This window comes from Eimeria necatrix, genomic scaffold, assembly GCF_000499385.1.
Source record: "Eimeria necatrix Houghton genomic scaffold, Enh_scaff1089, whole genome shotgun sequence".
In the NCBI taxonomy this organism is placed as follows: Eukaryota; Apicomplexa; class Conoidasida; order Eucoccidiorida; family Eimeriidae; genus Eimeria; species Eimeria necatrix.
This window is the reverse complement of record NW_013651881.1, coordinates 1-11826: the sequence shown is the minus strand read 5'-3', so window position 1 is coordinate 11826 and position 11826 is coordinate 1. Positions and strand designations below refer to the sequence as shown.

Here is an 11826-nt window from a genome sequence, read left to right as displayed (position 1 = left end):
AGCTTTGCGGCCCCTGCGCTGCGGCGCGGGGACCGGGGCGTTGAGCGGCTCGCGCGGCAGCATGAGGTAGGCCAGCGGAATGCATGCAACTGGCAGCAAGCACTGGGACAGCAAAATCAAGTTGGGCAAATTCGCAAAGTCGCAGCCCCCCGGCTGCTGCTCCTGCATGCGAATCTGCGCAAGTTCTATGGCCACAGCCCCCAGCATTTTGCTGCAGGTGCTGCCCAGGCTTGTGACTCCAGAGACAATGGCGTAGACTGTGGCTTCGAGTCTCGCGGGACAGCTTCTTGCAATAGTCAGAGAACTTGTCATGCAAGCCAGAGTCAGCAGCAAGTGATAGACAATTGAGTCTCCCAATAAGAACATGAGCTTGTCAGGAATCCCCAGCAGCAAGTTCAGTCTCCTCACCATCACATAGTCAAAAAGAGCTGCAGCAATTCGGACAGAATTAGTCAACCAAAAGATCTTGTGAGCACTCCAGGACTTGAGCCATTTTTGGAAAGCGAAAATCCCCACCCAGCAGCCAATGGCGCCCACCAGCGCGGTGTACGTACAGAAGTAAGTGTAGTCGAACTGGGGACCCGAAGGGACACAAGAAGGGGGGGCAATGTAAAAGAAGTTAACTGCTCCGGAGATGGTGAGGTGGAGGACTCTGTCTGCGAAGAAGAAGAGGGCGCAGAGCGCGAGTTGCTGCTGCAGCAGCAGCAGCGCAGCAGACCCCAGCAGCAGCAGCACGAAGCAGGTGAAGACCAGGGCCCAGCCTTTCCAGGGCTGGAGGGTCAAGACCAGCCCCACGCATGCGCAGAAGGAAGTTAGAGCAGCAACAATAAAGACTCCGCGGCGGGAGCGGACTCCGGCGATGGGTGCTGCTGCTGCTGCTGCGCTGCAGCTGCTGCTGCTGCTGCTGCAGCAGCAGCAGCAGCGCGGCGCCGCGGGGTCCGCCCGCGGCTCCCCGAGGAAGTTGAGGGAAATCGGCAGCAAAGTCTGCAGCACCAGCGGGACTGTCATGCAGAGAAGAGGCTTAGTCCCGTATTTGTCACTAATAGGCCCCACAAGAGTTTTTCCAACAAGGTGGCCCATGGAGTTGCAAAAAGACAAAAAAGCCACAAGTTTTGCTCCTATTTGGGGTTTAGATCTCACTAACTTGCAATAAACTCCTTCGCAAAGCAGGTCTGCTGTGGCGATGTGGAGGTGGATCCCGCAGAAGAGCAGCCCCACGTAGACGATGCTGCTGCGCTGCAGCTGCTGCGGCAGCAGCAGCAGCGCAGCAGCGCAGCAAAGGCCCACCACGTTCGCCAGCAGCATGTAGTGCTTTTTGTGGAAGCCCCCGAGCGGCCAGGAGTCGGAGACAGAGCCAATAAAGCCTTTTAAGGCGTAAGGAGTCAAAGCTATTGCCAAAGTCCGTTGATAAGCCACTCCGTCAAAGCCCAACTCCCGGAAAAGAGGCAGCAAACTCTCCAGAGTCACGGAGTCCAATAGTCCTTTAAGTCCGAAGAAGACACTCAGCAGCATGAGGCAGAGCCGCAGGCCCAGGGTTTCGTAGAGACTCCGCACGAACTGCAGCAGACGCAGCGGAGATAACGCGCAGCCTGGAGCCGAACCCATCCTGCTGCTGCTGCTGCTGCTGCTGCTGCTGCTGCGGGGGGGAGGGGGAGGCAGCGGCGCTGCGGAGCGTCAGGTCATCTTGGGAGCCGCGGGAACAGCAGCAGCAGCAGCAGCAGCAGCGGGGGGAGAAGGGGGAGAAGGGGCGGGGGGGAGAGGAGAAAAGGGAAGAAAGAGGAGGCGGAGAAAGGCCAGAGGGAGGGAAAGAATGGGAACGGGGAACGCAGCAGCACCAGCAGCAGCAGCAGCAGCAGCAGCAGCAGCAGCAGCAGCGGGAGCGGGAGCGGGAGGTGCGGGGGTGCACTAGTTCTCTCGCGAGGAAACCCACAAAGAAAAAAAGAAAAGAGAAGAGACCCCAACCTTCGCCGAGAACCCAACACCTGTGGGGCCAGCCGGCTGCTGCTGGGGCCGCCGCCCCGCGCCCCTCAGCAGCAGCAGCAGCAGCAGCGCAGCAGCAGCAGCAGCAGCAGCAGCAGCGGGAGGCGCCGCCCCGCACACGCGCTGCGGAGAAACACACCGGTCTTTTAGTTCTTTTCTCCTTTTTTATTATTATTTCCCTCTTTTTAAACTCCATTCGCCGATGTGTTGCTGCGGAACGCAGCAGCAGACCGCGCAGCCCGCTGTCCATACACCTCAGCAGCGCGGGCCCGCGCCGCGGCCGCTGCGGTGTACGTACAGGCAGCTCCTCCGCTGCCTGTACACCGCAAGCCAGCGGCACTTCTTCTTTCTTTTACTTCTTTTCTTTTCGTTTTATTTCTCTTTCCTTTTATTCTTTTTAATCCATTTCTCCGCTTCAGCGCGCCGAACCGCCCCAAGCCCCCGCGGCCTCCGCCGCCCCGCCGCGCATGCGCTGCAGCAGCTAGCAGCAGCAGCGGGGCGCAGCAGCAGCAGCAACTTGCTGCTGCTGCACTTGCTGCTGCACATTTTAGAACTCTGCAGCAAATCAAACCCCACTTTATTCCGCATGCAGCCCCACGGGGCCTTTGCTGCTGAAGAAAGACACAAACCCACTTCGCTGCGAAAACCCAGAAACTGCTGCAGCAGCAAGTCTGCTGCAGCAGCAAGTCTGCTGCAGCAGCACACACAGGCGCAACCTGCAGCAGCAAGTGCTGCCTCCTGCTGCTGCGGGCTCCCCAACAGCAGCAGCAAACCAACCGATAGAAGCAGCTAAGCAGCAGCAAAGCTGTGCCACAATCCGAACCTCCTCCACAAGCTGCTGCTGCTGCTGCTGCCCCCACTTTTGCTCTTGCTGTTCCTAGTGCTGCCCTTGCTGCTGGTGCCCTTGCTGCTGCTGCTGCTGCTGCTGCTGCTGCTGCTGAGGCGCAGCTGAAGAGCTGCCCAAAGCCTTGCTGCAGGAAGGATACGAGAGCAGCAAAAGGGGCCCAACACTCTCTCCTTTAGTCTCCTTTCTTTTTGTCTCCTTGTCTTTAGAGTGTCTCTTTAAAGACAGCAGCAGCACGTGCTGCTGCTGCTGCTGCTGCTGCTGCTGCTGCTGCTGCTGCAACAGTTCAAAAGCGTCAGCCAAGCGCCAACGAGAAACGCGCCCGCGCCTCCCTTTGACGCCTGCAGCTGCTGGTGCTGCTGCTGCCCAATAGAGCACTGCTGCTGCTGCTGCTGCCCAATAGAACGCTGCTGCTGCTGCTGCTGCTGCTGCTGCTTACAGCCTTTGGCAGCGTCGCAAAGCGCCCCAGGCTGCCTCCAGCGCTGCCTGCAGGGCTGCTGCTGCTGCAGACCTTCTGCTGCTGCAGACCTGCTGCTGCAGACCTTCTGCTGCTGCAGACCTGCTGCTGCAGACCTGCTGCTGCAGACCTTCTGCTGCTGCAACAAATGCTTTGCTTCGCTGTTGCTGCTGCTGCTGTAGTACTGCCATACTTGCCGTTGCCGTTGGCTTTTAAGTGCTGCTGCTGTAGAGCTGCTGCTGTTGTAAGCGGCTGCTGCTGCTCCTGCTGCTGCAGAAAGGGCTGCTGGCCCTGCAGCAGCTGCTGCAGGGCCACAGAAATCTTGACCACTGGTCTACTTATCTCGCGCTGCTGTCAAGCAGCAGCAGCAACAGCAGCAAGCTGCTGCAGCAGCAAGCAGCAGCAAGCAACAAGCAGCAGCAGCAGCAAGAGGCATCAACAAGGAGCTCCGGCCCTCAAATGTTACGTTGCTGCTGCCGCATTAAAGATAGCTGCCGCGGTAACACATAGCTGCTGCCGCTGCTGCTGCTGCTGCTGCTGCAGCTGCTGCTGCTGCGGCAGCAGCTGCAGAGAGCCCCGGCGCCCCGCTGGGCTTCCTGCTGCTTCTAGTTGAGGCAGCAGCAGCATCTAAAGACGCCTCCACTGAGGTGACTTTGCTGCATTGCAGCTGCTGCTGCAGCTGCTGCAGCTGCCTGCTCAGGTGTCTTCAGGTGTCTATACAGCTGGGGCGAGCAGCAAAGAGCTCAGGAGACACCTGACACCCCACAGCCTTTTGGGACAAGTTTGAAAACAGAGAATAAATAATCTTTTTGACATAATTTGGGGGAAACTGAAAGCTGCAGCAGCAGCAGCTGCAGCAGCAGCAGCAGCAGCAGCTGCAGCAGCAGCAAAGAGCGGCAGCCGCAGCCCCCGTAGCTACAGCAGCAAGGAGCGATATCAGCAGCCCCGAGAGCTGCAGCAGCAAAGCAAGCCAGCAGCTGCCTCAGCAGCAGCAGCAGCAGCAGCAGCAGCAGCAGCAAAGAGCGGCAACAAAAGGAAACTGCTGCTGCTGATCGCTAGATCTCTAGCGAGGCCCTCTCCGCAAACACTAATTTAGGGTTTAGGGTTTACAGTTTAAGCTCAAGACGTTCAGCTGTCCGTACACTCCAGCAACTTGCCAAGTTCTGTTGCGGAAAAATGTAGTGCGGCGCAGCAGCAGCAAAAGCTGCTGCTGCTGCTGCTGCTTTTCGCGCTGCTGCTGCAGTTGCTGTTTCAGCTGCTGCTGCTGGTCGTGCTGCTGTTCACGATGTCTAGTGAGCAGCAGCAACAGCAGCAAAGCTGCAGCAACAGCAGCAAAGCAGCAGCAACAGAAGCACCGCAAAAAACTGCACCAGTGAAGGGAGCTGCAGCAGCAGCAAAAGCTGCAGCAGCAGCAAAAGCTGCAGCAGCAGCAAAAGCTGCAGCAGCAGCAAAAGCTGCAGCAGCAGCATCAGGAAGGGCTTCGGCTTTGGGCGAGGGAATGGGAAGGCCGGCAGCAGCGACACCGCACGCGCCTGCAGAGCAAACCCTAAACCCTAAACCCTAAACCCTAAACCCTAAACCCTAATTTGGAAACCCTGACGCCCGCAGCTGAATCGCCGCAGGCCCCCCAGCAAAAGCAAGAAGAAGCAACACCAAATTAAATTCGCCATTTCAGACATCTTGATCTGAATGCGCATTAAAACCCCAAACCCTAAACCCTAAACCCTAAACCCTAAACCCTTACAGCAGTTCCAAGTCCCCTTCTTCGCTGTCGTCCGCAGCTCTTAAAAGACATTTCGAAACTCTATTTGCTGCTGCCCACCGGGGGGCCCCCGAGCGCAGCGACGAGACCATCAAAACCCTAAACCCTCACACGCAAACCCTAAACCCTAAACCCTAAACCCTAAACCCTAAACCCTAAACCCTAAACGCTAAACCCTAAACCCTCGTGGGCGGACCGGCCCCCAAACCCTAAGCCTTGGGGGCCAAGACTGCGCGGCAAGAAGCCGCAGCGCGCCCATCAAACCCTAAACCCTAAACCCTAAACCCTCGATCACACGACCACCCCTAGGGTTTAGGGTTTAGGGTTTGGACTTTTCGAGACTTACACAAAGTCCGTTTGGTGCTCAGCAGCAAACCGCAGCTGCTGAGGAGAGAGGCAAAACTCCCAGGTGTCCTGCAGAAGCACACAGGTGCTGCTGCTGCTGCTGCTGCTGCTGCTGCTGCTGCTGCTTTTCTCACTAGTCGTGCTGCTGCAGCACGAGCTGCTGCAGCAGCTCCTGCTGCAGTTTATGGCGAGGGTTTTCAGGTAGGGTTTAGAGTGGGGGGGCGAACGAGGGTTTAGAAAAGGGTTTGAGATTAGGGTTTATGGCTAGGGTTTGTGGCTAGGGTTTACAGCTAGGGCTTGCAACGAGGGTTTGTGGCTAGGGTTTATAACTGGGGTTTGAGATGAGGGTTTGCGGCTAGGGTTTACAGCTAGGGTTTGCGATTAGGGTTTGTGCTAGGGTTTACAACTCGGGCTTGGAATTAGGGTTTTGCGCTTACAAGGACAGAGGCCTTGACCTCTATAAAGAGCTGCTGCTCTTTGCTGCTGCTGCTGCTGCTGCTGCTGCTGCTGCTCTCTTTAAACTTCAGCAGCAAATCAAACGGAAGTCCAGTTTCTTGTTCACCATTCAACCAGATGCAAGTGACTTCTGTTGCTGCCGCTGCTGCTGCTGCTGCTGACCCAACTTCTGCTGCTGCTCCATCTGCTGCTGCTGCTGCTGCTGCTGCAGCGGGGGATTCGCTGGAAACTGACCAGGTGGTGGTTCCTTCCTGTTCTAGGCAGCAAAACAGCAGCAACAGCAGCAGCACTGCGAGCAGCAGCTGCAGCAGCAGCAACAAAGGAGCCACAGAAGCAGCACTGAGAGCAGCAGCAACAGAACAGCAGCAGCAGCACCAGTCTGCACTGCTAGACAAAGAACGACAGCAGCAGCAGCAGCATCTCCAGCAGCAGAAACGCCGGCAGCAATACCCGCAGCAGCGGCAGCACTACCAACAGCAGCAGCAGCAGCAGCGCTACCAGCAGCAGGCCTAACAGCAGCAGCAGCATTAGCAGCAGCAGCTGTAGAAGCATCAGCAGCAGCAGCACATTAGCAGCGGCTGCAGCACTAGCGGCAGCAGCAGCACCTGCAGCCGCATCAACAGCAGCAGGAGAAAGGTTGCATCTGCAGTACTAGCAGCAGCAGCAACAAACAGCAGCAGCTGCACAAGCAACAAATAGCAGCAGCAGCGCTAGCAGCAGCAGCAACAGCACCACCTGCGCTAGCAGCCGCATCAGCAACAGCACCAGTACCGCTAGCAGCAGCAGCACCACTGACGGCAGAAGCACTAGCAGCAGCAGCAGCAGCACTAGCAGCAGCAGCACGAGCGGCAGCAGCACTAGCAGCAGCAGCACGAGCGGCAGCAGCACTAGCAGCAGCAGCACGAGCAGCAGCAGCAGGAGCAGCAGCAACACGAGCAGCAGCAACACGAGCAGCAGCGGCACGAGCAGCAGCAGCACGAGCAGCAGCAACACGAGCAGCAGCAACACGAGCAGCAGCAGCAGCAGCAGCAGCAGCAGGCTCACCTGTACAATGTTTTGCAGCTTAAACCCAAAGTGCTTGCAAACTTCCTGAGGGACGATCTTAGTGAAGGCCAGCAGCTCCCCCAGCCTGAGACAAAAAGCGAGGGTTTAGGGTTTAGGGTTTAGGGTTTAGGGTTTGGCTTCGCAGCCGCTAGGGGCTTTCCAGACGAAGCCGCTCGGCAGTGACCACCGCAGCAGCAGCAGCAGCAGCAGCAGCAGCAGCAAACTCGCCAAAAGGGACAGCAGCAACGGCAACAGCAGCAGGAACAACAGCAGAAGCAGCAACATGAACAACAGCACGAGCAACAGCAGCAGCAGCAAGAGCAGCAACCACAGCAGCAGCAGCAGCAGCAGCAGCAGCAGCTGCTGCTACTGCAGCAAGTGCAGCTAACCTGCCTGCCTGCATGCGCCTGTCGACAAAATCCGGCAGGCTCTTCAGACATGCTGGAAGAAAATGCAAATTCGAGAAAAGCCCTGGCTTGCTGCTGCTGCTGTTGCTGCTGCTGTTGCTGCTGCTGCTGCTGCTGTTGCTGCTGCTGCTGCTGCTGCTGCCGCTGCTTGGGGGTTTGGCAACTTGGCGCAGGACTTCAGCAGCAACTCGATGCCTCACGCTCTCTGGCGAGAATAGCGCGAGCTCATCTTCCTCCTCCTGCTGCTGCTGCTGCTGCTGTTGCTGCTGCTGCTGTTGCTGCTGCTGCTGCTGCTGCTGCTGTTGCTGCTGCTGCTGCTGTTGCTGTTCCCGCAGCATCGCTTGTGTCGCTGCCTTGGGCGCAGCAGCAGACAGCTCCGCCGCCCTGGGAGGCTCCCCCGCTGCTGCTCTTTCACTGCTGCTGCTGCTGCTGCTGCTGCTGCTGCTGCTGCTGCTGCTGCTGCTGCTGGTTTGCTGCTGCAGTATGCAGAAAGCTGGGAGAGGCGCTGCTGCTGCAGCGTCTCTACAGCCGTCCACTTCCATCACTTCAAGAGCAGCAAAATGGCGCTGCATTTCTTCTGCTTCAGTTTTGCTGAGGACAACCTCTCCTGCTGCTGCGCTGCTGCTGCTGCAGAACAAAGTGCTGCTTCTGCTGCTGCTGCTGCTGCTGCTGCTGCTGCTGCTGGGCGGCTGCGGGGTTTCTTCCTGCTGCTGCTCCTCCAGCAGCTCCGCTGCTGCTGCAGCAAGACCCTGAAACCGCAGCAGCAGCAGCTGCTGCTGCAGGCTGCTCCCTACCAGCACGCGCAGCCACTTTGCTGCGTAGAGGCCCATAGAGCAGCAGCAGCTGCTGCTGCTGCTGCTGCTGCTGCTGGCAGCAAAGACCACGTGGTTGTGCAGCAAGAACGCCACCGGAAATGCGAGTTCTGCCGCAATCGCTTCTCTTGCTGCTGCTGCCTCTTCAGCAGCAGCAGCAGCAGCCGTGGGCTTGCAGTCTGCTGCTGCTGCTGCTGCTGCGCTGACAAGAAGACACAGCTCACGAGCAGCAAGCAGAGCAGCACCGCGCCACTTCCACTGCAGCAGGTGCCACTGACGCTGCTGCTGCTGCTGCTGCTGCTGCTGCTGTTGCTGCTGCTGCTGCTGCTGTTGCTGCTTCTGCTGCTGCTGTTGCTGCTTCTGCTGCTGCTGTTGCTGCTTCTTCTGCTGCTGTTGCTGCTTCTGCTGCTGCTGTTGCTGCTTCTGCTGCTGCTGTTGCTGGTTCTGCTGCTGCTGTTGCTGCTGCTGCTGCTGCTGCTGCTGCCACTCCCTGGCTTCATCTGCAGGCAGCAGCAGCGCATGCACTTGCTGCGCCCCTTCTGGCTTCGGGGCTGCTGACAGCAGCACAGCAGCAACGGGCTGTACGTACACCCGACGCAGCAGCGCAGCAGCAGCAGCAGCTGCTGCTGCTTGCTGCTGCACTGACACAAAACAAGGGGAGCTGCAGCCACAGATGCACCCCGCGCTGCTGCTGCTGCTGCATGGCGACCGCGCGACCCGGTACCGCTGCTGCTGCTGCTGCTGCTGCTGCTGCAGCTCCTGCTGCAGCAGCAGCTCTAAACTCTTTGCAACTCCACCTAGCAGCGAACCCCGCAGCCTGGTGTCCGCAGCAGCAGCAGCAGCAGCAGCAGATCCCCAAGAGACGCACACCCATTTGTCTGTGTGCAAGCTGCGCTGCTGCTGCTGCTGCTGCAGCTTCTGCTGCTGCAGCTTCTGCTGCTGCAGCTTCTGCTGCTGCAGCTTCTGCTGCTGCATATTGGAAGCTTTGCTGCTGCACAACCGCCAGCTTCATAAGGAAAAAGCTCCACAGCCGCCTGCTGCTGCTGCTGTTGCTGCTGCTGCTGCTGCTGGTATTGCTGCTGTAGCTCCTACCTCTGCTGTTGCCGCTGCTGTGGCTGCTGCAGCAACGGCAGCTCCATCTGCTGCTGTTGCTGCTGCTCCAGCAGCTGCTGCTGCTTTTGCTGCTGCTTTTACTGCTGCTGTTGCCGCCGCAGCAGCAGCAGCTCCCGCTGCTGCAGCAGCAGCAGCTGCTGCTGCTGCTGCTGCCGCTACTACTTCCTCCACAGATCTGGTACTTTCGGCGGGACCCCTCGTAAGCAGGAGAGGTGGCAAAAATATGAAGACAAAACCCTAAACCCTAAACCCTCAAGAAGGAGTGTTCCCAGCCTCAGGCAAGCCAGAATGATGCTAGTGGCTGGGGTTTAGGGTTTAGGGTTTAGGGTTTAGGGTTTGGGGTTTGGGGGCTGGAACTGGCGTCCTTTCCCAGGGCTTGAGCTGCCAAGAGCGTTAATACACGTTTGGGGCCTATGCTTTATGACTTAGGGTTTAGGGTTTAGGGTTTAGGGTTTAGGGTTTAGGCGTTCTCTTAGCAGCGGCTGAGAGGTAGATGCGCGCCTAGGTGGTTATTGAAAAGCTAGGGTTTAGGGTTTAGGGTTTGAGTTTTGAGTACGGAGTGTAGGGCTTACGGTTTAGAGCTTAGGGTTTAGGGTTTAGGGTTTAGGGTTTAGGGTTTAGGGTTTGCCAACCAGCCCCAGCGCAGGCCCAGTGGCCCCTCGCCCGCCCTTGGCGGGGGTCTCTTGTGTGTCTGCTGCTGCTGCTGCTGCTGCTGTGCAGCAGCAGCAGCAGCAGCAGCAGCAGCAGCTTTATAATTTGTTCATTTTGAATCAATTTTATTAATTTAGGTGTGTTTAGTTGTACGCACGGCTCGCCTCGCCCGTCCTTAGGGTTTAGGGTTTAGGGTTTAGGGTTTCGCGCACTTTGGCTTTGTGAAAACCCCGTAAGCCGCCTGTCTTTCATCCTCTTCGCAGCAAACGCTAAACCCTAACTCATAAACCCTAGACTCCAAACCCTAAACCCTAAACCCTAGCTGCGCACGGAGGCGCTCTCTTCCCCACTCAAACCCTCGGGCGACTGCACAGGGCCCTGCATGCACTGCGGCTCACTAGGGTTTAGGGTTTAGGGTTTAGGGTTTAGGGTTTAGGGTTTGGGGTTTGGGGCGAAGGCCTAACAGTTAAGGGCCCCACACGGCGGTATCGAGAGGCGAATGCACGGAGAGGGAGGCCTGCGTTAGAGGCCCCGAGGGTTTAGGGTTTAGGGTTTAGGGTTTAGGGTTTGGGATGTCTGCGCAGTTCAGAGAAGATGAACATCGCCACCGACGAATTCGGAAACCCTTTTATCATCCTGCGGGAGCAGGAGGAGAAGAAGCGGCTGAAGGGGATCGAGGCCCACAAGGCGAGGGTTTAGGGTTTAGGGTTTAGGGTTTAGGGTTTAGGGTTTGGGGCGTCCCGGCTCTGCGTTTCCGCAGCAGCCCTTCCACTCCCCAGCACCAAGAGTCCCCTTCAGCCGCTGCTTTTGGAGCCTGCGCACAGGCCCTGGCCTGGGGCTTAGGGTTTAGGGTTTAGGGTTTAGGGTTTAGGGTTTAGGGTTTAGGGTTTTGCAGGCCAACATTGTTGCTGCCAAGGCCGTGGCGGACTCCCTGCGCTCTTCCCTCGGCCCTAAAGGAATGGACAAAATCATTGTGGGGCCCGACGGGGAAATAACAGTGACAAATGACGGGGCCACTATTTTGGACAAGATGCAGGTCCCAAACCCTAAACCCTAAACCCTAAACCCTAAACCCTAAACCCTAGGCCGTAGGTCGTGCGCGCGGGGCCTGCGCGCCGCGCCCGGGCCCGCGCCAAACCCTCGCGCAAACCCTCGGCAGCTGCGCCCCTGCGCAGCGACAGCGGGAAGGGGAGGGTTTAGGGTTTAGGGTTTAGGGTTTAGGGTTTAGGGTTTAGGGTTTGGCTCGCAGGTGAAGCACCAGTGCGCCAAGCTGCTAGTGGACCTCTCGCGAGCTCAAGATGCAGAAATTGGAGACGGCACGACGGGCGTCGTTATCTTGGCCGGTGGGCCGAGGGTTTAGGGTTTAGGGTTTAGGGTTTAGGGTTTAGGGTGTAGGGTTTAGGAGTTGTTGCTGATTTTTTGCTGCATCTTTATTCAGCTCTTTGGTTTTTCCGTTCATTGATTGTTCGGCTGCTGCTGCCCCCTTTCGCCTAGGCTCTACCACTAAACAAAAGCCCAAATAATTTGCTGCTGCTGCTGCTGCTGCTGCTGCTGCTGCTGCTGCTGCTGCTGCTGCTGCTGCCTCCTCCCCTCTGCGACTTGCGCGGCTGCCACTTCCGCCTCCGCCGCCCTGCCGCCGCCGCCGCCGCCGCCGCCGCCGCCGCCGCCGCTGCTGCTGCTGCTGCTGCTGCTGCTGCTGCTGCTGCTGCTGCTGCTGCTGCTGCAGGGAACTTGCTGTCGGAGGCGCTGCGGCTGATGGAGAAGGGTTTGCATCCGCTGCGGATTGCCGACGGCTTCGAAGCTGCTGCGCAAATCGCAGTCGAAACCCTCGAGAAGATTGCCCTCGAAAAAGACCTCCTGGGCAGCGACAAACACATCTTGTCAGCTGCTGCTGTTGCTGCTGCTGCTGCTGCTGCTGCTGCTGCTGCTGCTGCTGCTGCTGCTGCTGCTGCTGC

General features: G+C 58.2%; 3 protein-coding genes across 3 annotated transcripts; 1 reads left to right on the top strand and 2 right to left on the bottom strand.

Annotated features, from left to right (window-relative positions):
• On the bottom strand, positions 1 to 1605 carry ENH_00002770 (Expression site-associated gene 10 (ESAG10) protein, related; the record flags this gene model as incomplete). The annotated part of the gene is made up of 1 exon (XM_013578264.1): positions 1 to 1605. A coding segment is annotated over one exon (1605 nt), but the record flags the coding sequence as incomplete, so codon positions are not given.
• A 3144-nt stretch (positions 1606 to 4749) lies between these two features.
• On the bottom strand, positions 4750 to 7328 carry ENH_00002760 (hypothetical protein; the record flags this gene model as incomplete). The annotated part of the gene is made up of 6 exons (XM_013578263.1): positions 4750 to 4813; positions 5026 to 5142; positions 5390 to 5457; positions 5826 to 5928; positions 6572 to 6889; positions 7054 to 7328. Coding segments are annotated over 6 exons (945 nt in total), but the record flags the coding sequence as incomplete, so codon positions are not given.
• A 3137-nt stretch (positions 7329 to 10465) lies between these two features.
• On the top strand, positions 10466 to 11751 carry ENH_00002750 (TCP-1/cpn60 family chaperonin, putative; the record flags this gene model as incomplete). Its single annotated transcript, XM_013578262.1, has 4 exons — positions 10466 to 10564; positions 10767 to 10907; positions 11121 to 11214; positions 11598 to 11751. Coding segments are annotated over 4 exons (488 nt in total), but the record flags the coding sequence as incomplete, so codon positions are not given.
• Positions 11752 to 11826: the final 75 nt, after the last annotated feature.